This window comes from Ctenocephalides felis, unplaced genomic scaffold (assembly GCF_003426905.1).
Source record: "Ctenocephalides felis isolate EL2017-DRISC unplaced genomic scaffold, ASM342690v1 CF-g0.4_SCAFFOLD_01170, whole genome shotgun sequence".
NCBI classification, from domain to species: Eukaryota; Metazoa; Arthropoda; class Insecta; order Siphonaptera; family Pulicidae; genus Ctenocephalides; species Ctenocephalides felis.
In genome coordinates this window covers 46,596,155-46,623,052 of record NW_020537324.1, presented here as the reverse complement: position 1 = coordinate 46,623,052, position 26,898 = coordinate 46,596,155, and the positions used below count along the sequence as shown (strand labels likewise).

Sequence of the window (26,898 nt, the reverse complement as noted above, 5' to 3'; positions counted from 1 at the left end):
TTCCACTTGAGATTAGAGATATCATATATATAAAATCATAAAATATCAACAAATACTTTGAGAAAAGTTAATTATTCACAACTGAATTGGTGAACTACTAAGTTGCTATTCATTCAAAAAGCCATATAATAACGTCAAAACAAGTACCGAATGTCATAGTAAGACAAATAACAAAGAAAATCTTATTTGAAGTTGTAAAATTATTGACGTTAGGTAGAAAAGGTTAGATATATAATATTTGTAAAGCAGACTCATACATATAAACGCATATTAATTAATATTGATTTAATAAGCTATGATGATAACCAAAAAAAGAGAATTTTTGGAAAATTATCATAATATAATTATTAACTTCTCGTAGGATAAGTTTATAGTAATCACAAAAAATAGAAAATAAAAAATTTAATATCTTTACGTGCGGATATAAACTTTCGTCGACGATTTTGGGAACACGGATTAACTGATTTGAATAGATGTATTGATGTATTAGATGCAGATATACAATTAACAAATTTACAAATAAATAATAATAATAATTAAAAAACATCCGATTTATATTAATGGAGAGACCTGCTGATTAGTTTTTGGGTTAGGCAGTTCCCGCCGTTTTGAATATACGGAGAAAAAAGTATCAAACATTGTAATTAAGTGGTTGAAGTAATAGAGCGTTTAATTTTAATGATTCAAATAGATTAATGATTCGAAGAAATCAATCAATGAAGAATTGATCATGGTTTTTGGTAAGACAGATCTGGTGGTTTTGGAGAACCAATAAAAATGTGAAAGAAACGCAATTTCGCCAAAATAAACATTAGACATATGCAAATCATATTATCAGATATTTTATAATTGATTGATTTTAATAATAAGTACAAATTTTGTTTATATTCATGAGTTCCGTGCCTATGTTTATCTGTTTCAATGTAATATAGCGCTTACGCGCTTCGAAATTTCGATTGCTTTGAAAAAAAAATAGTTCAATACTAAAAAAAAATCAAAATGTAAAAAAAAGTTTCGAAATTGTCAAAAATCAAACTTTCTCAAAGTTTTCAAAAAAAATGAATTTTCGGTACGATTATGATAAAAAGATAATACTAAACACTATGTAGGTGATATTGTTGACTGTAGTTTATATAGAGTTGGACGTAATGTACGAAACATATAAGTGAGCAGATAGATAGAAAAAGTGAAGAGTTGCGATCCGTTCGTCGAAATAGATCTCGTCGTTTCGTTCTCGCGCTGTCACCTACGCCCTTTTCGAAAAGGGTGGAGACTCCGCGGTTCGGACTGTCGCAGTAGCGCCTAGTAGTGGATGCACCAACACATCGACATTATATCTCCTATGTATTGGTGTGTCGGCATGTCACTACAGTGTCGCAGCACTGGTGACTGCTATATTCTATTTCGATGTGTTAGTGTCGACTTGATCCCCTCCACTGACTGTTTTGGTTTCTCCACAGCGCTCGACAGACTGCGGCCGGGGCACCTGTGTAGCGGAGACAGTGGCACAGTCAGTGCGGACGAGTCCGTTGACGCGTTCGTTGCGTTCGATGTCGCAAGCTTACTATTGTACGGTTGTCGCGCGATTCCCTCGCGCCTGAAGATCTTACTAGATCGATTGTTCGATCGCCTTCTAAGGGATCAAGTTCAGCAGATACTACGAGCATTCGGATGGTCGAATGAGGATTACTCCAGAGGATATATCATACAAGTAAGTGTCATCTAAGGGTCGTATGTCGAAAACTAAATGTCATGTTATACCATTGTTTCAGCGATAATTAAAATTAAATAGTGCATAATAGTGTTAAAATAATAAAAAGTGATTAAATTCAGTGTTGGTGACATTTTGTGCAAAACTATGTGACGATGCATTTATGAGGATTATAAATGAAAGGTGGAAATCACAAGTTCGAAAAATTGGTAGATAGAGTTCTATGTGAGTCTAGTCAAATAAAATAATACATATTTAGTTCAAAATTGAAATTGCCCAATTTTTACTTGACATTGCAAAAAAAATAAATTTTTTATTAAAAATGACAATTCATATACAATAATTTTTTTTAAGTTATTGTTACGTAAATGAGAGAAGAAAATATGTTACTATTTAAGAAAAAATAGTAATTTAATTTTCATTTCATTGATAGAAGTCTATAGTGTCTCATTTGAAGTAGAAACAAAATTATGGTCAATTTTCAATTTAATGATTTTTCAATATAAATGATTAGTGAAACACAATTTCAACGTTCGGTCTGTATAATTTCATAATTCATTCATTTATTATTAAATATACAAAAATATAGGAAATCCGTCGGGTTTTGTTTGTGCTCATATAAAACATTTCATATATTGAATTGTATTCAATTACATCAATCTTAAATTGTATATTTCCCTGAAAATACTAAATATTTATTATCATTATTTTGAATTTTTTATAAAATTTTTATTACTTTTCCTCTCGTCTATCTTGCTGAAATTTTATGCGCAATTTGCTTTATCAAACAAATTTTTCTATAAATTTCTATAAAATGAAGTAATGTTGATAATTGTGTAAAATGTGTTTAAAAATACTTATTTCAAATTTAATTCCATATTTCAAATATTTAAACACTAGACTTCTCACTGTGGAGTGATCTCCAAATTATTAATTTTTTCTTCTATCCTTACTTAATTTTTCTCTCTTTTATGTAACAATAGTTTATAAGATTTAATTGTATCTTGATGGCTAATTTAAAAAAAATGAAAAAAAAATCAAATATTTTATTTTCAACAAATTACACGTATTAGGGAAATCTTGCCATAAAAGTAAATAAATCACACGTTGTATATTTTGGGTTTTTATCGAAGCCACGAATTTCATTTTTTATTTATTTTTTTACTTTTTACGTGTTGTTTCTATGTTGCTATTTTTATACAATTCTACATAAAAGGTATTATCTGGAATTATTATCTGAAGCTTTTTCAATTTGTTGAAGTTAAGACTTTTATCTTTCTTGAATTATTCGAATAGAATATAAAATTGAAACCTGTTAAGTGCAAAAATTTAAAGCATGAGCTCACAATATAATATAAACTTAATATCGGCTTGTAAAAAAAGTATGGACATATTAATAAAAATTATTTAAATAACAACGATAAAAACTATAAGAATTTATATACTAGTGCAAATTAACAAAAAATAATCTTTAACATAAAACAAACAATAAATTAATAATAATCAATAAATTTTAATTCTAATATAGATGTGAAGATTCCAGTATAAGTTTGTGGCATCAAGTTATTTGCATGATAATGTATGTGTGATAAGTAAATTTATTACTTTAATAATTTTCATCAATAATCATTTATTCATAAACATTAAAATCAATTAGTTCCTTATAGTCTATAAATATTCTTTACCGATTAACATCAACGAAAACTTATTTAGAATGTCAAAATAAAAAGAACAAAACTTGTTTCTCATCGTTATTTTAAGCTTATTTGAATTTAATATGTTACACCGTATTTTAATTTGCATTAAAATTTGAATAAGATATTCATAAGTATACTTAAAGATTGCATTTTAATTAAAATATTGGATATATCGACGGCGCGGAGCAAAGTATCGGAAATCTATTGAGTCATTTAATTTGCTGCAGATATGTTTTTATTTATTATATTTATATATTATATATATATATATACATATATATATATATACATATATATATACATATATATTACCACATATAAATTTTAAGTAAAAGTAATAATTACACATTATCAAAAATTGATGAATTTGAAGCAAATTAATATATATAAAATTTGAAATTAGTTGAATGACGGACCTGCACAGTTCTGTATATTACGTCGACCTACGGGATAGTAGCTATGACAATATTATGCAGGACGGTTACATGTTCAATCGAAATTAAAAAAATATTTTAATATCGTACAAGATTCTATTGAAAAACGTCTGTTACTACTTACCCCTGTAACAACAAGCACCTAGCTCCCGCACATGTAATAATTTAAAAAATATGTATATATATATATTTATGATTCGATGTACTATCTTAGTCATATATTTGTCAATAAGATATTAACTTGTCTTGACATATCGGTATTTAACCTTAAATGGTATAATAGGCTTAAGAAGTTATAGCTCTTCAATATTTAACGCATCATTCTATTTAATTAGTTACTCCGTACGTTAGTTACGGTAATAATAGCAATATTCATTTAACATATTTCCTTTTGTAAAGTATCTGTGGGTACTTTACATTTCATTATATTTTCTTTATTTATATAAAAATAGATAAAAATAAATATAGATAAAAAATGTATAAATAGATCGCAAATACGGTTATTTTGTCATTACCTCAATTTTAATTGTTTCTGCGCACCATAGAGGCGCTACTAACTGTAGCACGTAAATTTACCCTAGGTTTAATTCTAGATAAATATATAAAAAGGACAAGGTAAACCCAAAAATTTTAATAAATTAAACAACAACGCGTTTGAAATATATTTTTAAGAAGATCACAAACAATAAATTATGAGACATGAATTTGAAATTTATATATGATAAAAATTATTGAACTTTTAAAACACGTGTATTATAATAACATAATCAGTCTTGAAAAACAAGAGTGAGGAAATTGAGCACAGTGAACCCTCTGTCGAGTGCGGAAAATATTAAAACTGGGTGAAACTCATTAGTTCTAAGTTTACCCACCATAGATATGATTCAAAACTCAGTAATAAACGTTATAATTTTGTTTAATCAGTGTAGATTGAATACGTTTTAAACGTATATGTATAATTTGCAAAAATGCCATTTTCTTTTATTCAATCATTTATTTTTTGGCTTCTTCTCAATGCACGTTTATTTGCATAACTCGTCTGGCCCTATATATTGGATATGTCCATTAGAAATAATTTGATGCATTCGAATTTTTATTATTATCGTTCATTGTTAACTTAAATTGGTTCCGGACTGAAATGAGCTCGATAATCATTCACATTTCTTCAGAATCGAGTTTTGACATCAACGGCAATAACAAATTTGTCGAAGGTTCGTTCTCGTATTGTGGTCTCGTGGTTGACACAATAAATACAACAATGACAGAACTCGCGGCCACAAAACCGCGACCTTTCGTGATTGGAAGATTTCCACCTGGCTAAGAAAATAAAATAATAAAAACATTCAGAACACGATTTATATATAAGTTGCTTGCTTGATTGCAACCAAATGTCTATATATAATTTTTGTCTTTAAGAAATGAGAGCAAAAGATATTGAAGGATTCGAATATTAGTAACCAGATTTGTGTGTTGTTTTACCGCAAGGCAAATCGCATGAACTACTATTTCCTAATAATTGAGTAGATTATAAAAAATTGAAATGTTTTACAATTGTCAATTACAAAGGTTGCCAATTTCAACAATACCTAATTAACACAATATCTTACTGGCAGAATTTGAATTTTTTAAACTGGATGAAAAATTAAGAGAAATAGTATATTTTTATATAAGGTCAATGAATGAAGTACATAGTAGCTGATATCTATTTCGGTAAATCAATCTAAATTAATATATTTTTTTATCTACAGATGATCCTAAAAAATTGGTACTACATTTTACTGATATAATTTATTTTTTTTCTGTCGGTTTGTATTCATTTTGCACTGAGATTTTAGTGAATACTGATTTTATTTTAAAAATTGCTAAAATTGATACTAAAATTCTTTCATTTTCTCATGGTATTTTAGCGATCGCTTACTATTTTATCAATGTACTTTTTTCGCTAGAGTAACAACAATTTAATTCAAATTGTAGTTTTTTGTGTGTTTTGATTTGATTTGCTTTGTTGACGTAAATACGACTACAAGAATAACATTTAACTTATTTTATCTCATTAGTTATATTGATAATAATTAATTTGTGTCTTGAAGAAAGAAATCGTTTTTTTAGTTGTTTATAATTTTTCAAATTATTCTAAAGCCATGTAAAGTGCAGAACAAATGTGCTTTAACATGTTTTAGTGTTTTGCAGACTTAAGAGAGGGCATGGTAAGCCGAAATTCATTACTCTTTTTGAAGAACTGATTCTCTAATTATAATACTCGTACTTTAAACGTTTAATATTTTATCGCAGGGGAGATAAGGTTTTGTTATTATATAGGGATAGATCAATTTCATATTACCAGTCGAAAATGACAGACCTGCACAATTCTGTTCATTATGATGGTTTAAATGTCCAATGGAGACAAACAAAATATTTATCGTTAAAGAGCCTATTAAAAAACGCCTGCCACTAGTTACTGTCGTTACAGATTGCCCCTAGCTTCTCTATATTTCTGTGAAAATATTTGAAAATATATTTTATATATACGCGTACAAAATAAATTTGTTCTCATTTCATTTATTCAAATTAATCAGGGTTATCTTTTTTATATTATATATTCATATCAATCTAGAATTAAACCCAGGGATAAATATACATGCTGTTGTCAGTGGCGCTCCTATGGAGTGGGAAAACAATTAAAATTGAGACAATAGCAAAGTGGCCATGTTGGCGATCTGTTTAAACATTTTTATCTATGATGAATATATCAAAAATGATCTAAGCATTAAAGCTATATTAGTAATACTTAATTGGTCTGTTTTTATTTTATCTTGATGTTTTGAAGAAAGAGTGAAAGTCGTTAGTCTTTGTTATAAATTGTGTCATAAGGAAATTCATTTATCCATTGCTTCTATATTTTGTCATGCTCACTTTATCCAATCCTTGTTACTTGTAAAACATCAATAAGCTGATTTGTCTAAGATTACGGATTTTGTAGAAAGTGCAACGCGACAAATCATTTTATATCTGCAATCTTCTCGTCTCGGAGGCGACTCACGCATATGCATTTGCATTTCGCACGCGCAATAAAATGTCATAGCATCAAATTGTGCGTATTGATCCTTCGATAATTACACGATACTGGACGTGCCTTCGAACGAAGATGTCGAAACAGAAATTAAAGGAATAAAAACGAAGAAATAAAAATTTCTTCACGACAGAAATCACACGAAATATCAAGTGTGTGATAGCCATAACTCCTACGGAGCGAGTGAGCGCGTCGTTCGCTAAGTTGATTAACGATGACAGAAATACTCGGTCGATGCAAATCGTTATCAGCCTGCGGCCGCTTGTGTGCTCGCGCCACGCCAATAGTAAAAGATTGAGATGGTATTTAGTCAAATGATTAATAGCACATTTTTATATAGTGATGATACTCCATGTACTATATAGATAACCATTACTTGGTCAGATTTAAACTGCCGATAGTTAATAAAATGATAAAAAATGATTTTTTATATTGATAGAATGAATTAGTTAGAGGGTGTCCATTAATCACGTGAGGTTTTTAGGGGGAGGGGGATTTGACAAAAAATCACGAAATATTACGTGGGGGAGAAAGGGGTATATTAAGATATCACGTGTATTTATTTTTTACCTGAATTTAAAAGAAAAATCCAAACATTTTCAAAAAAATCAAGACAATTTTTTCTCGTAACTAAAAATACACGAAATTTTTAGTAAGGGAGGCGGGTAATTTAGAATATTACCACGTATTATCAAGGGGGAGGGAGATCCAAAAATCATTAAAAAATCGATCACGGGATTAATGGATGCCTCCTACGATTGAATCAGCCTTCAAAACATCTAAAGTAATTCTTTTTTAAGGAGTTTTCTGGTCTAGAAGCATAAATTTTATGCGATTTTTGAAAGGCCGTGGAAAAGACAAACAATATTTTTACTACAAGTTATTATTTAATTTAATGTTTTGAGAATTTAGAAAAAAATAAAAATAGTCAATAAGTTTTAATTCTAGAAGGTGATGAATATTGGGGGATCTCAAAAAATTGACACCTGACCGTACCCATGATTTTAGACCTCCAAGTAATAGTTTTATTTACTGTTATCATTGGATCCTCGAAACCACAGTACCTGCTTTCCCAAAATCACCAATTCATCATTCCGTCAATACAAGTAATTTTTTTTAAAAAATTTTCAAATCGGGCGTTCCGTTCTGTCAAAAATTGAAATACCATCTTTGGGACTTTCTGCCCCGTATCTTTGGAACGGCTGGATTTGTCTGGGTAGTTAAAATCAGAATTTGAAGAGGAGCGTAGTTAATGCCGAAGAGAAGTCTATAAAAAAATATGTAAAAAATTTAAGTAAATCGGTTCAGTAGAAGTTGGGAAATTGTGGGTATAGAAAGAGACAGTTTCGAGAAAAACGCGTTTAAAGTTTTACACTGAAAGGAAATATAGGAGGATTATCGTGATCCAAACAGCTATATCCCCAAAAATAATTTAAATTTAGAAAATTTCTCTTATACGCATATTATTGAATAGTTAAGCTTTGAAAATATCAAGAAAAAAAATCGAAAACACCCTTAATAGAATGAACTTAAGTTACGATTAAATAACCTTTTATCAAATCTGTACTCTTATAGAACATAAAACACTCACGCATAATGAGCCGAACAGATAATATAGATTAATTATCAGATAAGCTACTATTTATCTATAACAATTGATACATTTCATCTGCATTCAATGGAAATCAAGTTGAATTTCGTTATACGTCGTGTTATTGGTTTTACGTCTCGTAGAGTATTTTGTCTGTCCTCTAATTCCAATTTATGAATAATAAAATGATTTTATATCCACGGTTCGGTTATTATCTATTTTTAATTTAGCATAAGTGCTTATGTGAAGTTTTGCTATTAAAAACTGTTTAGAATGTCACGATCCATTTATGTCTAATCCGCAGATATTTTACGTTTTATGATCTTTTATGACATTTATGATGTTGTCTGCGACAACTTATTATGAATAAATTTTATGTATTTAAAAAGAGGTTCAAAAATATATAGACATGCATGGTAATAATTTCGATCTTGATTTCTATTACTTTCAAACTTTATACCCTAGTTTCAATATAATAGAAGGAGGGAGCTATCTGTGGATAGTTAACCTGAACGCGCCATTTTTTTAATTGTCAAAAATTTTAGTCTAATGTGCATTGTATCGATTGCTATAATAAATAAGGCGAACAAAAAGTTTCAATTGATGAATATTATAGCATTATGAAGCACTACTAGATGATTTGTGGATGTTTGTGCGCCTAATATATTTACTCACAATCAGAAATAGTTACCCAATGCTCGAATCTGATTTGACCGTAAGAGCGTAGATGGAGCTAGCAATTTATATTCAGTGCATAGTACTTCAGTACTTCGACTATTTTGTGAATTTAAGGTGTAATATTTTTTTTGAAAATTTTAATTAAATGTGATTTTGAAATTTGGCGAATGCTTCCTTTTCGGAATATTTCTTGGCAATAATTGCTAAATTATTACATTGCTAGTAAAGTAGCAACAACGGGTCAGGTCGTAATGTTTGCAGTTTAATATAGCAAGGAATAATTCTGCATGTGCAAATCATTACTATTTTTTTAAATTAATTTATTCATTACAGACAATCAGAAATGCAATTTGTTTAAATCTATATGATCAATAACATGTCATTTAGAGGTTTCCTTTACTGAGGAGATGCCCCTCATGCCCCTGTAGTTAATAATCTGTGTTAGTAAAAAGGAAAAAATACTCAAAATATGTTAGTAAGTGTTTTGGCCATTTTTTGAGCCGTTTATTTGGAAGGTGGTTATCAATTAATTGCTTTTGATTGCAAGATGGTTATTAATTAAATGCTTTTGATTGCAAGATAATTATTAATTAATTGCATTTGTGGATTTGGATGTTGGTCGGTTCGATAGGTACCAAAGTGCATTACCTTTAAAATTTTATTTTGCGTTCTTTAGATTATTTTTACGTTGGACGTGCTTGCACTATGTTCATATAGGTACTATTACTGACTTATAGATTATCAATTTATTGTTGTATGACCTTTCAGATTTTTTTCTTATTAGCCAGTAGTGTTGACTAAATGTTACTATACTTGCAATATTTGCCAAAACATGCACTATAAAAATGTGGTTTTTGGTCAGCAGGTGTTTGTTCCAAACATTCACGGAAGAATTTAACTGGCACATCAATGGATTTTTTAACTGTTTTGTGACATCAAATATAGTGATCTACAAAGTTAGTTTTATGCTACAAATACGCGAGTTGCGTGTATATAGTGTCCTCAAGCGTCTGCCTCTGCCATTGTCCAGTTTTAGAAGCATTAAAAACATTTATGGCTGTCAAAGTTATTTTTATGACATTTTATTTTTCGAATCATAAAATTCTCGGAACGCGAAGACGTGAAACCTGCGATGAAGTCTGTGTGACGTACTCCGCACCGAATAACGAACGAGACGAAAAAAAATCCACGGGGAGATGAGATGAGACGCGAGTTTGCCTCGTCTGTGTGTGATATTGAAAAAAATCATCAGTGCACGGCCGACAGATACGACGCAGTACACGTAAAAATGCCGACAGAGAATTTATAACACCGTTTATTAAAATCGGTACGGACGCACGCACTGGGAACCCAAAACTTGCAGCCCCTCGCTGACGAGCTCCCTTTTGGGTTAACTCTTGGCAATTGGATCGCGAAATGGCAATGTATAGATTTGTGCTAAAACTGAAAAGTTTTTGTAGCTTAAGGAAAGTATTGGGCAATTTATTTTGCTATTCTACGGAGAAGTCATGAATTTAATGTCTGAAGTACAAATAAGTTCAGCTTGGCTCAAACCAAACTGATAGAGATATTTTAAGATTGTGTAAACAAAAGGAATCCATTATTATAATTAGTTCGGTGTGTAGTGGTCATTTGTGTTTATGATGCTTGGTGATTTACAAAAGAACTGCTATTCTTGTAATTATACATTTAATGACTCCTACAAGAGACTGGTTTTAAAGTTCAGAATCACACCACACCGCCTCAATAGCTAAAAAGCACCATGCGAATATTATTCAATTACATTATAATGCTCTTTTTCTCGATAATTCATATTATATATGAACGAAATTAGTGGGTGTGGCGTGAACGAAAATAGCACAAAGAAAATTAGTATGTAAAATGAAAATGAAAATTTAATGAAAAAATTATTTATTTTTGAAATTTACAATTTACAAAGCATTTTTAATTCTATCTTTTGGTTCAAAAAAGTTCCGAAAAATTCTATAAAAAAAATATAGAATTTTGAAATCAATGCCATTAGTTTCATATGAAAAATCAGTGTATTACCGAATTTAGATATTCTGATAAAAAATCATGTATCCAATGCCAAAATGATTTAATTACTTATATAACCTTTATTCGCCATAAATTTTGATTTGTGAAATCAAATATAGATTATTTCATCATATTTCGGTAGAATAAACAATTCATTTATAAAGATTTTCTTAGAATGTCAGGTATATTAGGTTTAGCGACTGCTTAAACGCATCGATTCTTTTTATGACACTAATGACATAGATTTGATCTAAAATCAATCCTTTTTTCACAGAAATTTGCGGAAGTTTTATTGACATAGACTGGAATGTTTTGATATTAATATAGGAACACAATATTTTTTCTTCAAAATGTAGCATCTTTCGAAGAAGTCGGCGGTTCTTAGAAAATGAATGACTAAATTCATGAATACAATAACTAATAATTGTCAATTATTGCTATGCTTTGATGAATAGACTCAAAATAACTTGATAAATATGATGTGAATATGAAGTTATAAGGGGAATTTTACAAGAGATAAATTTAATTTTAAGTTATTCTAACTTTGATGATGAATATTTAGGTATAATCTTTGTAAAAATGTGCCATGAAATTTTTATTTGGTATTGGGTAAATAAGGCAACTCATTGAAAATGAGATATAGGGGGCAATATTATGGGGTAAAAGGAACAGATGAAAATATTTAGGAAAAATTGCAAATAAATATAGTTTTATATTTAGGAAATAATTGGCAAATTTTCTGAACATTTTTCGATGGTAGGTTGTTTGATATATGTTATGTGTTGTGATGTATGTCGTTTCACAGTATATTTACAGAAAGTTAAAAAATACTGATAAGCATAGATTGCGATGCTGAATTGCATATTTTACTCGATGATGTAACTGATACGGCTGAACTATCACAAAAGATACTATTGAAAAGTTTGAATAAAAAATACTAGCAATGAAGTCAGTAACTAGTTAATAGATAATTATAAATTTAAATCAATAAAAGCGATACCACAAAAACTATTCAGCTATGCAGTAGGCAAAACTAAATTTTGTAAGAAGTCTCTCACGATTCAGAATCTTCGATGGCGGGCGTTGCCTACCGGCGTTGGCAATCACTAAAAGCGACGTGCGTTTCCGGATTCATCCCAAAAGAGACCGGTAATTAGCGAGAGTTATAAAGCAACCGATCGCAAATCCATAATTCAAAATGTTTGGTGGAACAAAGAACATGGCAGAGGTAGTAGGCTCCAAACCGCAATCAGCATCCTTCGTCGCCAAATCGCCATGCGACCAGAGCCAATTACGATAATTTGACGCCAGTGTTCCTTTTTAGTGGCTATCGAGCGCACTCGTTTATTTCGTTTGGTCGATCGTTACGAACGCTATGATTACGCATTTAATTACCCGACTAATGTGAATATATATATATATATATATATATATATTTGTTTTATTGCTCCGAATTTTCATCTCGGCCATCCTCCGTGCACCTGTAGATATTCGGGCGGGCGGCGCGAACGGCTGCGCCCATGTGCGTGTGCGGTTATTCCATGATTTGCAGCTATCCAGCACGCGTGTTTACAGAACTGTAACGTTTTTTTAATAATACTGCGATATATTTCGCAGTATTAATATTTCGAGTTTTTGAGCTTTACGTGCGTGATGAGCGTTGTTTTGCGGCGGATTGATGTCGCTTATGGCTGGATTTTGTGATGTTGTGTCTCCATTCTCTCTTTTTAGCGGTTTTTTCCTATATCGGAAATGCGAAGTTTTTATGTATCAATAACTTTTGCGATACAATTCAAAACATACACAGATGAAACGCATGAAATTTTATATATTATTAAGCAAATGGTAAAAATGATACAATATTCTCAAAAAACTCCAAAAACGCTGCAACTATGAGATATAGTCAAATGATGCACTCATTCATATGTTTACATTTCATGTAAACATACTTAAGTGTATAACACCGTTCGTCGTGCAATTTATATGCTTCTGTATCTCGTCTATAAAATACGAATTATAAAACTTACATTACAATCTTTTTGAAGGCAATTGAAACAATTGTTATTGATAAGTGATCAATTTTAAAAATTATCAAATTTAATTTTAATAATTAATCTCTTATTCCTCAAATGTTCAATTATGGTACGGGAAGTTATATCAATTTGCCTTAAAGCACAATGCCTTGTACTACTAGTTACCTTACATTTCATAACAAGTTTTTTTTTGTTTTGTTAGAGATTGCTTGGAATTAATTGCCAATTACATTTTAAATTAAGCTCCAATCTAAATTAAAATTTTGATATTATAAACTCCTCATAAAAATGTGAGAAATCAAATCCTTTGCTATCATTAAATAATTATGTTTTTCTGTATCTTGTTTATTAACAATGATATCTAGGCGTATTAAATAACACTTAATCGTGATCCCATTTTTTGTATTATGGCCCTTCAATCATATAAATAGGGTTAAACATATTCCATCTTATTCTTATTCATTTATATATTTATATACAATTTAACATTTTTTATTATAATGATAGTTCTTGTCATATCATTTAAAACATGTAAGGAATCGCTCGACAAATACACTGTTATTTTCTAAATAAAACGTTTATCTTAATGCTACGGTGCATGTTAGCAAGCGTTTGGTACAAAAAATATGTAAAAAACGAATACACAATCGTTTATAGGGATAACTAAATCGCTATTAAACTCACAATGGAGTGTGGTCTCGGAACTTTTTGTCGGGTTTTGAGTCCCATGGTTGTATATAGTATTTGATTCGAGTAATCATTATTATATCAGAACATATGTTTCAAAAACTGGTGTTTTATAATCGACTTTTAACATCAATTATTAGTTCTATTTTGTTTCATGTCATTATTTTTCATTTTATCACTTCTAAACGAGAAACACATTAATATAATGTTAATCTAATTCTAATATTTCTCGTGCAGAGATATATAATAGCAGAGGTATAGTATAGGGCGGGACACAAAGTTCCAATTTGATTTTTGAGCAATTATATTGTGAAAACCAAGCTTATTATATCACAATAAATAAAACACATCAAACAAACCACTATCTGCTAGGTTCAGTAAAACCTCCAGCTAATTCATCATATTAGAAATGTTTTTTTTTTTCATTGCTTTTCCAAAATTTATCAACTGTTTTTTTTTACCCCATAGGCAGGGTAAGATGGGACAGTCAGGGGTCAAACAGGTCTGATGTTTTATTTTCAATCTTAAAAACATTTTACAAAATTTTAGTTAAATTATTCAACCAATGCAAAATATAATTTTCATTGGTACATTTTTTATAAAGATAACAATGTATAAAACCTTGCTCTGGTATTTTGCCAGAAATAATCATCAACAGAATTGGAATAACTATTTATTCAACTTATCTCTTGCAAAATTTCTTATTTATCTTAATTTACTTTTTTATTTACTAGTTTTTATTGTGTACATCTTTGCCAGTGCAAAGGTGTAGTTGGTCCTTTCTACCCCACCCACATGCAAGATTTATTGGGGTTATATATAAAAACTCTTGGATCTAACTTAAAAATAACAATACTTCTTATAAAACAATTAAACAAAATATACTTAAAGATTATATTAAGGTCCCGTACACTAAACAATAGTGTTCACAACCAAAAAAACTAACGACGAAAGAAAATTTTGTTATTGTGGATTTTTAAACATTGCCGATCAAATCTCGATAGCAACCATGTTAATCAAATCAACCATGCCGATCAAATATGTATAACCAACCATGTTGAAGATTTTTTGAAAGAGCACTTATCTATCACGATAAAATTAACATACATAATGTTTGACTATTTTCTAACGTTCTGTAGTAAATTTGAAACTGATCATTAAGAAGCACGGCATCGATAGTTATTATATCGATTATTTCCATCGGTTGTGCGATCAATTTAATTTGCTATAATTTTGTCATGTCTTGCACGAATAATAGGCATACTACTATGGATATAAATATGAGACCGAATTAACGTGTTCGCAGGGCGTACGAGACTATGCTATTCGCGTAATAATTGCTAACTCCCTTTAGAGGGAATCGTTTAGCAATTTTATAAAATTGCGAGCGACGATACATTTATTCAGACGAGACGCTTTGGTATGACTATCTTTTTTGCCTTTTTGTGAAATATTAATATGTACGCTTTCAGGAAAAAATGATAGTCCCAGACAATGTAAGAAAAAAATTCGAAATTAATTTTTGATTTCCAATCACTTCTATAGATTAAATTAACTTCTTGCCCTTTAGTAAGGTGACCATATTTTTTGCATGAAATTCGGGACGGATTATAATATGTTCGAGAGCGGGGGGAGGGGGGTGCTGGTGATATGCACATTTTTTCGGTTCCAATTTTCTAGTTGAAATATATTTAAAAAATCAAAAAAAATTTAAGAATCCGGGACAATCCGGGACAAAACATCTAAAACCGGGACAAATATTGCTTTTAGAAAAAGCCGGGACGCAAGGCGGAAAATCGGAACTGTACCGGCCAATCCGGGATGTTTACCTTTAGTCTCAACTTTAACAAAAGAATGAACATTTTCAACAATAATAACTAATAATTATATACTTTGATTTACAATTTTATCGTATTTATCGCGATTTCAAAAATGCGATTCTGTTGCATCTAGTTATTAAGATGGAAAATAGCGCACAAATGTCTTGCGATTGATTGGTGGGCTGTTCTAGATGCATCACCGAATGAAATATCCCATTCAGCAATCCAATATATAATTAAGCTTATAAGCATATCAGCAGTAATAATAATGTAAAAATGAAACAAGATATATCACAGCACAAAAATCATATAAAACAATTAGCAATGTAAATATACTCAGAAAATTTCCTAGTCAATATCTAAATATATAATAGAATAACGTTTTAGATTTGCGGATATATTGACGATTTTATCACGCGGATTTTGTTTTTATTATCGTTGAATTAAATCGTAAAGAATATATATTTAATTGTATATAAATATATATCTAATTGTATATGAATGTCTTTTGGTCCAGTAACGTATGACATGTATTATTATATAAACCATAATACATACATTGGAATTATAATATGAAAAACAAGCTTGAGGTGCTTGAAATAATTTTTTATGTCATGTCGTTAATAACGTTAATTTAAAATGCTCTTAACCATATGCAATTGAAGGTAATTTTTAAAACAAACGCTGATTTACATTATTAAATTCAGTTGTTTGCATTGAACAATCATTTTTAAAATTATGTATTCAGGAGTGGGCGATTTTAAATATTATTTCAAATCCAAATGGAATTACTTAAACAAAATACAAATCAAAACAATTATCACCGCCTTTTCCTTAAGTTTTTTAAGCATATTATTTTTCATTCTAATCTTCAAATATTTTTATATAAAATTAAATTGAATATTGCATTTGCACTATTTTTGCTTGATGTTTATTTAATATGCATATTAAAATTTTATACATTAATTCGTATTTTGATGGAAGCAAACTAACTTACAGAGGCATTTATGATTCGAAATATTGCTATTATATGCGCCTGTCTTAATGCAACAACTTTACATAATTTAATAAAGGAATGAGTATCATAGAATTGGAATAGATTTAAAATAACAAATATGATGGAATGTATAAAAGATTTATGATACACTCATAGCTAGATCATTCAATATAAGTTTATCAAATCGATTTTTTTGTCAATTCTTATTTTAATTTGTAAATGACTATTAGATTGTTGTGTTTTATTATATGGAACACTTTTATATAAAATTTAAATTTAATTAAAAAACAGAGTTGTTATGCTTACTACAAATAGTAGGTAATAAAAAATATCGACTATTTATTTGTTAGCTCCTTCCCTTTGTATTATTCCTGTTATTTAGAGTAATGCGATAAAATTGTGGACATTAAAATATTTTTTTATTATTTTTTTCAATTTATATATTTCATGGATTAATTTAACCACCATAATTTATAATTTGTTAAAAGTTGGTTTTTGAGTTAATTTGGGACTACAAATCTAAGTGCTTTAACTTATAAGATATATTCAATATCAAGACTCCTTGACATAAATAAAGGAGCTTTATTCTCCTAATGATTCTAAATCTAAATATGTATTAATAACAAAATAAAACGATGTCCAATGAGAGCCTCTCGTCTTCGTAATCGGTGTATAGCATTCGTCGATTGCTTCTCGGTGGTAATTAAAGTCCTTTTGTTTGTCCTTTGTCTGGTGTTCATTTGCCTCCGTCTTTCCTTCTGTTCATCCTTCTTCATTGTGTTACCTTGCAGTTAGGAAACTGTTCACAAAATGGCTTCTTTAGATGGACTCTTCTTATTTATAATTTATTATCTTGGAACAATAATTTAAAATTAAAAATATTATCACAATTATACAAAATTGTCAATCGAATATAATATTTTATCTAACATTTTATTATATTTTATAATCATTACTTCATATTTATATTTACAAAAATTTTACCTATACCCAATGATCACTTTTATTTTTAAGTTTAATCAAGAGTTTTTACGTCACCTTGTACCAATTATAACAATTAACATAAAGCAAACCCCCAAAGAGCAACATGTATATAGTCCTATGATAATAAAGGGACTTCTCGAGTTAACATGAAACTACACAGAGAACGAAGCTGCAATATTTCTTGTATAATGTATTCATAAATGGCAATTTTGTATAAATTATAATAAAGATGAGAAACATAAAGGTATAATTAATTCAGTTGCATAACAATGTATGAGTCATCAAAGTGTGTGTTTAAATATACTATTAGATGTCGTGGCAAAATTTATATATATATATATATATATATATATATATATATATATTCACAATATTTGCTGTATCAATAGTTAGAAGTATGAAGTATCATATTTTATTAATTTTATGATCCCCACCCCTGTGATGAAATATGAAGCATGATTTTAATGAATTCGTTTCAAAATATTTGCTCGACATTTTGGGAATTGGTCTCATTAGAAGGGCTGTCCTGATCTGCGTCGTCCGTCCCCTTAAAATAACACAACCCTTCCGTCCCGCCCTTGCATAATAAACCCTTTCATATTTCTGATACAACTTTGAATTCATAAGCGCGCAGAAGATCGAAGATGTTTTCATTTATTTTGCTCAATTGGATTTTTAATATATTTTTTTTTGAAATGAAGAAAGATATTTCAAAATATATTTATTTGTCGGTTTTGTGGAATTATTAAAATTTATATTTTTCTGTTATATATTAATGAATAATTTTATTGTAAATGTGCGCATTTGAATCGATTTAAATTCTAAATGGACAATTTTGTTAAATAACATTCTTTTGCCATCTTTCTGTAATTTTATTGGATGTTATATATAAAACTGATATAAGTTTATGTACATCATATTTTACTTGAACGAATTGATATTTACATTTTTATTTTATATTGTCGAAAAAGAGCCTACACACATCCATAACCAGTATATAGTCAACGTGGCTTATTACGGCAGTTAACGCTTACAACTTTTTATTTGCAGATAAAGTTTTTTACACTAAAATAATATTTCTTTTTTATCTAATTATTCTTATAATGTTAAATTAAGTTTAAGGTGCCACTTTATTTTGTTTACAAATATGCTTTCGCATTCATGGCATCTTTTACATACTCACATATCTGTATGCATATACATAGTACTATACATGTTATTTAATCATAATTATTGGGCGTATACAAACAAAGTAAATTGTTGGCAGAACAATTGCCTAAATAAATAAATCTATGTATTTCCTGTTTACAATTGAAACATAAGCCTATAATTATTTGACAATCCCGTCGATTGAAGCCCTTAAATCGCTGACACTGCCAATTATGATGTTTGAGTTACGGTATGTCGAGTCTGTACGATCCATCTGAGGAGGGGTCGCAGCTCTTTTGCCCTTGTCTAATTGAGTCAGCCATTAGGGGATTTTACAAGTACGTTCATTATTCGAAATTCTATATTGTCTTCCCCATGACCGAACGGTAGATGTTCATAGAATTTGAATGGTGGACGCTATGAAAAAGGTCAGGGTGCTATGTCCAAGCATCGACCTTATAATGGTCGTAATTTGAAACTTAGCAAGTCATATGCATATGTTTTAATTGTTAATATTGATATTTCAGATTCAATGTATCATAACACAAAACTATAATTTTCAAATACTGCAGAGGACATACATATATACATCCTTTGCATTTGTAGATTTCAAATCGCTTTAGCAGCAAATTATCTTTTCAATTTTATCTAATGTAACGAGAAGTTTAATTTAAATAGTTCAAAATGTTATGTTTTTTGTCGAAACTCTAATGGCTAATATTATTGATTAAAACTTTAACTGGTTCCGCGTGCTGTGGTTTTATGTTAACTTATAAATTCCGTACTTCTGCGCATATTGGCATGGGGTAATGAATTTTAAATATTCAGGCGGAACTATTCTGTTACCCAGATAATAATAATCTTCTTTAAAAACCTTTTTACTAGGGTTTATTTTCTCTAATACGCCATTTTAAATGCTGATATAAATAAGAATATTTTATGTGTGGGAGAAATATTTAATATGTTTTTTGTTGTTGCAGGAATCTCATGGTGGAACACTCGATAGATGGAGCATTTGTAGTCCCGAAGAAGAATCGGCCGTCTTGCAGCAGTTTTTAAGGTTTGCTGAGACAAGGCCTATTGCGCTGCAGCAGCTATTTGCTCGCCGTTCTCCGATGAACATGCACCTCGCTCCTGCACAGATGCCTCCGCACCACCAGAAGCCGCCACTAGGCGCCTACAAGATGTCCGCAGGCCCACCGCCAAGCCCAGCAAGCGCACCTGGACCCTTAGGCCGTTTGCAGAATATGCAACCATTTGATTTTCGCAAACTAGGTGCTCTCGCTTGTTTTCCAGCACCAGATTTGGCGCAGCAACATTTGCAAGCAATGCGCCGTCGCTTATCCGAAGCTGCCGAATTGGGTTTAAGCCATCCTCAGCATCATCACAACTTAAACCCATTTGGTCTTCATCATCCGCATCCAGCATCATTTCATACAGGCCTTTTGCCACCACCAATTGCTCCGGCTACTTCACCTGTGTCACCTCAACAAACACCAACTTCTAATAGCGTGAAGTCGGATTCGAGGCCAACATCTGATCATTCAGATGAAGATGAGAATTCGCATAGCGCATTAAATTTAAGTAAAGATGCCGCTAATCGAATTTCACGCAGACCACCTCGAACGCCACCAGCAAAAAGACATTGGGGTTCCTCAGCTGGTGCTTTACCTGTTAATTTAGGTACACAGTTTATAAATCCTGCAACAGGTAAAAAGCGCGTTCAATGCAACGTCTGTTTAAAAACATTTTGTGACAAAGGAGCTTTGAAAATACATTTCTCTGCTGTTCATTTACGTGAAATGCACAAATGCACAGTCGAGGGTTGCAGTATGATGTTTAGTTCAAGAAGATCGCGTAATAGACACAGTGCAAATCCTAACCCTAAATTGCACTCACCTCATTTGCGTCGCAAAATCTCACCTCATGATGGTCGTAGCGCACAAGCTCATCCTGTTCTGCTACCACCACATCCGCATTCGTTACCTCCTCATCCATTTGGACCATTTCCGCTATTGACACCACCGCCAGAATTAAGACATCCTCAGCATCCTCATTCGCTAGCAGCTCTAGATTTTAAACACAATTTAGATCGCGAGCTGCAGCAGCGATATGAAAGAGAAAGAATGCAACAGCAAATACTCACACCTGTTGAACGTTCTGAAAGTTCAGAACCTCAAGGTCTTTCATCACCAACTCATGAATTTGATGACGCTGATGGGGACGATGAGGAAGATGATGACGATGATGGTGGAATTGTAGTAGTAGCAGGCGATGATGACGAATCGCCATCTGAACCTGAACAACGTGATTCAATGCCTGCTCAAACGCGTCCAGACAGTAATGAAGATTCATCTACAACCAGTAATATACCTCAAGACGCTGCAAGCCCACACGCTGCCAATAAGCAACGGAAAAGAAAGAGCCAGAATCCGACTAGGTGTGCTTCTTACCCACCAGATCATCAGATTCTTTCCGAAGACGAATCTGCGGATGAGATGATGTATACGGAACCAGTGCAAACAGAGCCACAATCTCTCATCAAACGTCGACGTTCCGAAGAAAAACCAGAATCTTTAGTGTCGTCCACACCACCTGTGATTACACAACCTGAACAAACGGAAGTTCAAGATCTGTGTACAAAACCGAGAAGTCCTGATGTTAATGCCAATGAACGCATTTCTGCGACAAATGTAGATATCTGTAAGACTGAGGATGATGTGCCACGCCCTAGTTCGGCTGAAAGTAGAAGAAGTGCTGAATCTCTAGATTCTGCTAATGCTCTGCGCCGGTTAGAAAGCCTATCACACGGACACTTTGGTGAATTAATGTCTAGGGGTATACAAATGGTGCCAACTGGCAATGCATATCCTGCCGTGGGAGGATTTCTGTTAGGTACCAGTCCGCCTAGTCCAGCACATAGTCGAGCTTCATCTCCTGATATTGATGACGAAGATGATTTAGGATCCAGTGATGATTCACCATCAGATGATAATAGTGAACATCGTGTTTATGGGCGATTTGAAAATGGTACTTTTATTACGACTACAGAAATACCAATAGACAAAGATAACCCACGAAAATGCACAGCGTGTGGTAAAATATTCCAAAACCATTTTGGAGTAAAAACTCATTACCAGAATGTTCATTTAAAGTTAATGCATCGCTGCACAGTTGATGGCTGTAATGCTGCTTTTCCTTCCAAGCGAAGTAGAGATAGACACAGTACAAATTTAAACCTTCATAGAAAACTTTTATCTACATCAACAAGCAGTCAGCAGGATGCACCAGCTTTAGCAGGTCTATTAGATAAATCACCTTTCCCCGCACTTCATACAGAATTTTTGGCCCGTTTATATGCGGACACTCAGAATCTGGAGGCTTTCCGTAATCAGCATATACCGCCACCACCACCAGGAATGCTGTTTAATGGTGATCATCGCATGCATTCTTCATTACTGCTGCCGCCGCCATTGGGTTTCGGTTTTCATGGGTTAGCAGGTTTCAACCACTTGTTGCCCCATCTGAACGGTTTAACATCGTTGGGTAGAAGGTCATCAGGTTCCGATTCGCCTGTTTCAGCATCAAGCGGCATACCCGATGATGTGGACGATCTGCCGCAGCCTTTGGCTGACGGTTCCTATCAGTGCAGGCGCTGCCACGAACACATGCGCGATGCGACGGCGCTGAGGAGGCATTTCGAGAATGTGCACCCGCAAGACCTGCACAGGTGTACAGTTCAAGGGTGCAACAAAACTTTCATGTCCCGTACCAAACGTGATCAACATAGTGAAGATCGAAACGCTCACTATCTTCAACATACGCGGCACACATGACCGCATTATCTACAAGGTGCTCATCATATCCACCATAAACAATGCCAGTGCTACCAATACTCAATGTAAATAGTTTTAATTATAGAAAAAGTGACTTTTAGTGACATCATATGATGTCCTGACTAATATTATTATTGTGATACACGGATATATGAACAGTGTACTTATATTGCATATAGTTTTATTCTAAAGATAAAGATAAATTGTTCTGTATAATTTTAGGTTAACTAAACGAATGCACCCCAGTGATAATTTATTTCTAGTATTTAAGTTCATATTTCGATTTAATTGCATTGCAGGGCAGATTCGATTTTAAACTGCAGAGTTATATATACATAATGTGCAATATGATCGAGTTTCAATGTAAATTGTAGAAAATAAATAGAAACACTAATAGAGTAATTTGTTCTCGAAATCAAAATATGTTGAATTCTGATGTTTATAGTATAATACAAATTCAGAAATACAAATTCAGTCTAACCAAATTTTATCGGTTCCATAAGTAAACTGAGAAATTTTATAAAATAATTTTAACTAAAATCACAGTCAACTATTAAGTTAAGTTTTGCAGTATTAATTTGTAAATTTAATTAATAACGTGTACATTTATATAACATTATTTATTATTAATATTTCGAAATGACTGTGATTGTCAAGAAACTTAAGTCAGTTCTTTTCATTTTACTCACATCTAACTGAATATGATGAAATATTATAACATGTAAAATTAAAAAAATGAGATTTATCAGATTTAGTTATTGTACTAAATAGTGTAAATAAATAAATTTTATAAAGAATTGATTGATTAAAATTATAAATTAAAAGGTTGTTTTCTTTAAAATTGTTTTTCAGGAATTTTGATCATTACAACTAAATAAATAATAACCTTACAACGAATAATAACCATTTTTAATCGTTACTTGACATTTTCATAACAAGCTTGAGAATGTATAAAATTTGTATCAAAAGCGTATAGTTAGTATCTATTTAATGAATTTGTACAAATGATTTATGTTATGTTTAAGATATATTATGTAATATAATAGAAAAATATTGAAATGTGTTGAATTATTATGCATTTATTAAGAATTGTGCTTAACCCAAAAATCTCTGTATACGATAATCGGCAAATAAGGTGATATTGGTTAAAATATATAAAATTTGTAATGAATAATATGTAAAGGTGATTGCGAGCCAACTAGGCGCATTTATGAGCGCTTGATATTGATACAATTACAATAAAGGTGTAGAAAACAACTATGTTCTTACAAAAGTTTATATTTTATTCATAATCACCAATTCTACAATTTTCTTATTGTCATATCTTATTGTAAACTTTACCAGTGCATATGGACTGAAATATGTAATTTATATCATAACAGAATGATATACCAAAAATAAATACTTATAAAATGATGAAAATGTAATATGTTAGATTCAAAATTTAAAGAAATAAATCAATAAAATTGATGTATATAAATATATTTTGTATTTATTTATCTTATTCCTTTTCAATAGTTCTGAAATTAAAACGTTAAAATTTTTTTTCAAGTTTTTGTGAGAAGGTGTAATATATAAATGCTACTCTATTCATATTTATAAAAGATAATCCGGAGAATACAAATAATAATTTTGTTTGTTTACATAGTTTTTATACTTTGAAATTAAAACGTTTTTATTTAAGTTAGTTTATCAACTTTAATTATTTGTAATTTAAATTCAGAATTAAAATATTATAGTTGAATTACCTTCCATATGTTTATGAGGAAATTTCACCATTTATATTTCTATATAGCAATATATTTCTAGCATATTATAAAAACTTTAAAACTTTTGCATCAATTATCAAATTCTTAGTTTTTATACTAGATATTTTTCTTTTCTATATTGTCTACTAATGTTTAACTAGTTTTTTTTATAAATCATAACTACATATATAAACTATTTATGTTATTATGCATGGTTTAAAAAACACTTTGCCCAATTTTAAATCCATCTACCGGCCACAAACGATATTAAATAATTCATTTTAGTTTTATGTTAGATTGTCACTTTTAGTCAATGAAAAGAAAAGGTTAGTTCTTATTGTAATGGAACAAGCAATAGTCATGCACGCAAAAAGTGTTTTTGTTTTGAACTATAAGGGCATATAATGTTTTTTAATTTATTTTACGAGTGCAAATATGAATTTATTTTGTTCGATCTTGAATCCGCTCACAGTGTACAATCAAGATCATAAAAATATTTGACACTTCTTGCAATTATCAGGAAATAATTCAGTGAAAAAATATTTGTTGATATGCATCGTTTGCACCATATCATGTTTTTGATGTTTCTCGAACGACATTTTTTCTATTCCTAGTACCATAATTGCACTTGTTAAACAAAAATACTAAGAGTTTGTGGCCATTTTACACACTTTTGTTGTCAGAAAGTGCCTTGAAGCAGTTTGAAAAAAAATCAATTTTGACTTAACCCAAGAGAATTCCAATCGAGCCTAGAATTATGGTAAGTGAAGTTATTTAATAATCATGTTTATATCTTTACTTACCATTGTAATATATTATCCAACATGTAATAAATATATAATTAGTAACTAGCAATAAACATAATTTGTTTTGTTTATTGCTTATTTGTTTGCTTCTTTTAAAAGCAAATTAAGCGTTTAGAATTTTCTATTTGTCAAAAACAAGATGTATTCTTCCTGGCAATTTTATGATAAGTCTTGGACCATTCGATTGAGATTACCGATTTTTCTGTTGAGGACTGTCAATAGTATATATTGGATATTTACCTTAATAAGAATTCTGAACTAATGGCATTACTTTTCCCTTGCGTATAAATTGCGTATAAATTGAAAACAACAATCTTTATAACATGTACTAGCACCTATATGTTTTTTTTTTGTATTTTAATTTAAATTCATTAATGTTACTTCATGTTTTGTTAGCAGTTGTAACTAAAATTGAAATTGTAAAAATAATAAAATTATTGTAATTGTCGTCCATTGTACGACAGCATCTGTCATTTTTGTACAATGCATTGATGTAATATATATCATTCATCCCAATACCTACCACATAGGCTTTATTTTAATTGCAAATAATTTTAAATTTATAATAGAAATGGAGTCTTAAAACATAAATTTTTTTAAATAAATTGTTTTCCAAAATATTTAAAGTTTTTCAAGAAAGCAGATTTTTTAATGAGAATCAAAATTATAATAAAAAAATAATAATGATGAAAAATAAACTTAATATTCATTAATTATTTGTTGATAATTGAATTTCAATATATTTACGGCACACCTCCGCATTATTTTGTGTTTTCGTCCAAAACTCCGATCTGCTAATTTTATTTTTCTCGACGTTTCAAGCCATTCTGACTTGAATGAGACCAAATTTGGAAAAATTATATGTGTGTGTATGTATGGATGTATGTGTATGTATTTTTGACCTTTCTTCGGCGTTTTCTCAAAAACGCCTGAACCGATTTCAAAAATTTAAAAGCAATTCGATGTACCTCGTTGAGTACTAGCGTTTGAGCTTTTTTCGTCCACTTTTCTTTCGTCGTTGAAAAAACTTTTTGTCCACGTTTTACCTCACAATTCTGAATCGATTTTAAGTTTCTTTAAAATTGTAGAAAATTGCATATTTTTTTGGCTGCGTTTTGGTCAAAAATTCTGACCCAATTTTGAAAATTCAAATTTTATTCGAAAGGTATCATTTGGTCCAGGCCGTTCGGCCAAGCCGTTCCTTCGTTATTGATTGTTAAAAAAAATCTCGATGATTTAATGATACTGGTGATGGAGTATCTGATCTTAATGAACATATTAAAACATTATAGTCCTGCGGAAACTGGTTCACTTATAAAAAATTATTCAAATTTGAAAATAATCACCATATGCGAGTAGTTGGATTTTATGTGCAAAACGTTTGACTGCACAGCAAATACGTTAAGATTTGATAGTTTTTAGTACCATTTTATATGAAAACAGTATCTTAACATAGAGTTGCCATAACATTGGTCTAATTTAGGGCGGAATTGACCAATTAATTTATTGTAGAGCCTGAATTCTTTTCTAAACTTAAAAAAAAAAGAAATATATTTTATTTTCAGTGTAGCATTGTTATATAATCTTTGATGAACAAGATATTGCTTGATCACATTTTTG

General features: G+C 30.6%; 1 protein-coding gene across 1 annotated transcript; it reads left to right on the top strand.

Annotated features, from left to right (window-relative positions):
* Nucleotides 1-1,360: 1,360 nt before the first annotated feature.
* On the top strand, nucleotides 1,361-23,073 carry LOC113367319 (zinc finger protein basonuclin-2-like). Its single transcript, XM_026608932.1, has 2 exons — nucleotides 1,361-1,711; nucleotides 19,869-23,073. Exons 1-2 carry the CDS (start codon nucleotides 1,361-1,363, stop codon nucleotides 22,722-22,724), a joined length of 3,207 nt encoding a protein of 1,068 aa, XP_026464717.1. The 3' UTR covers nucleotides 22,725-23,073.
* The last annotated feature ends 3,825 nt before the right edge of the window (nucleotides 23,074-26,898 follow it).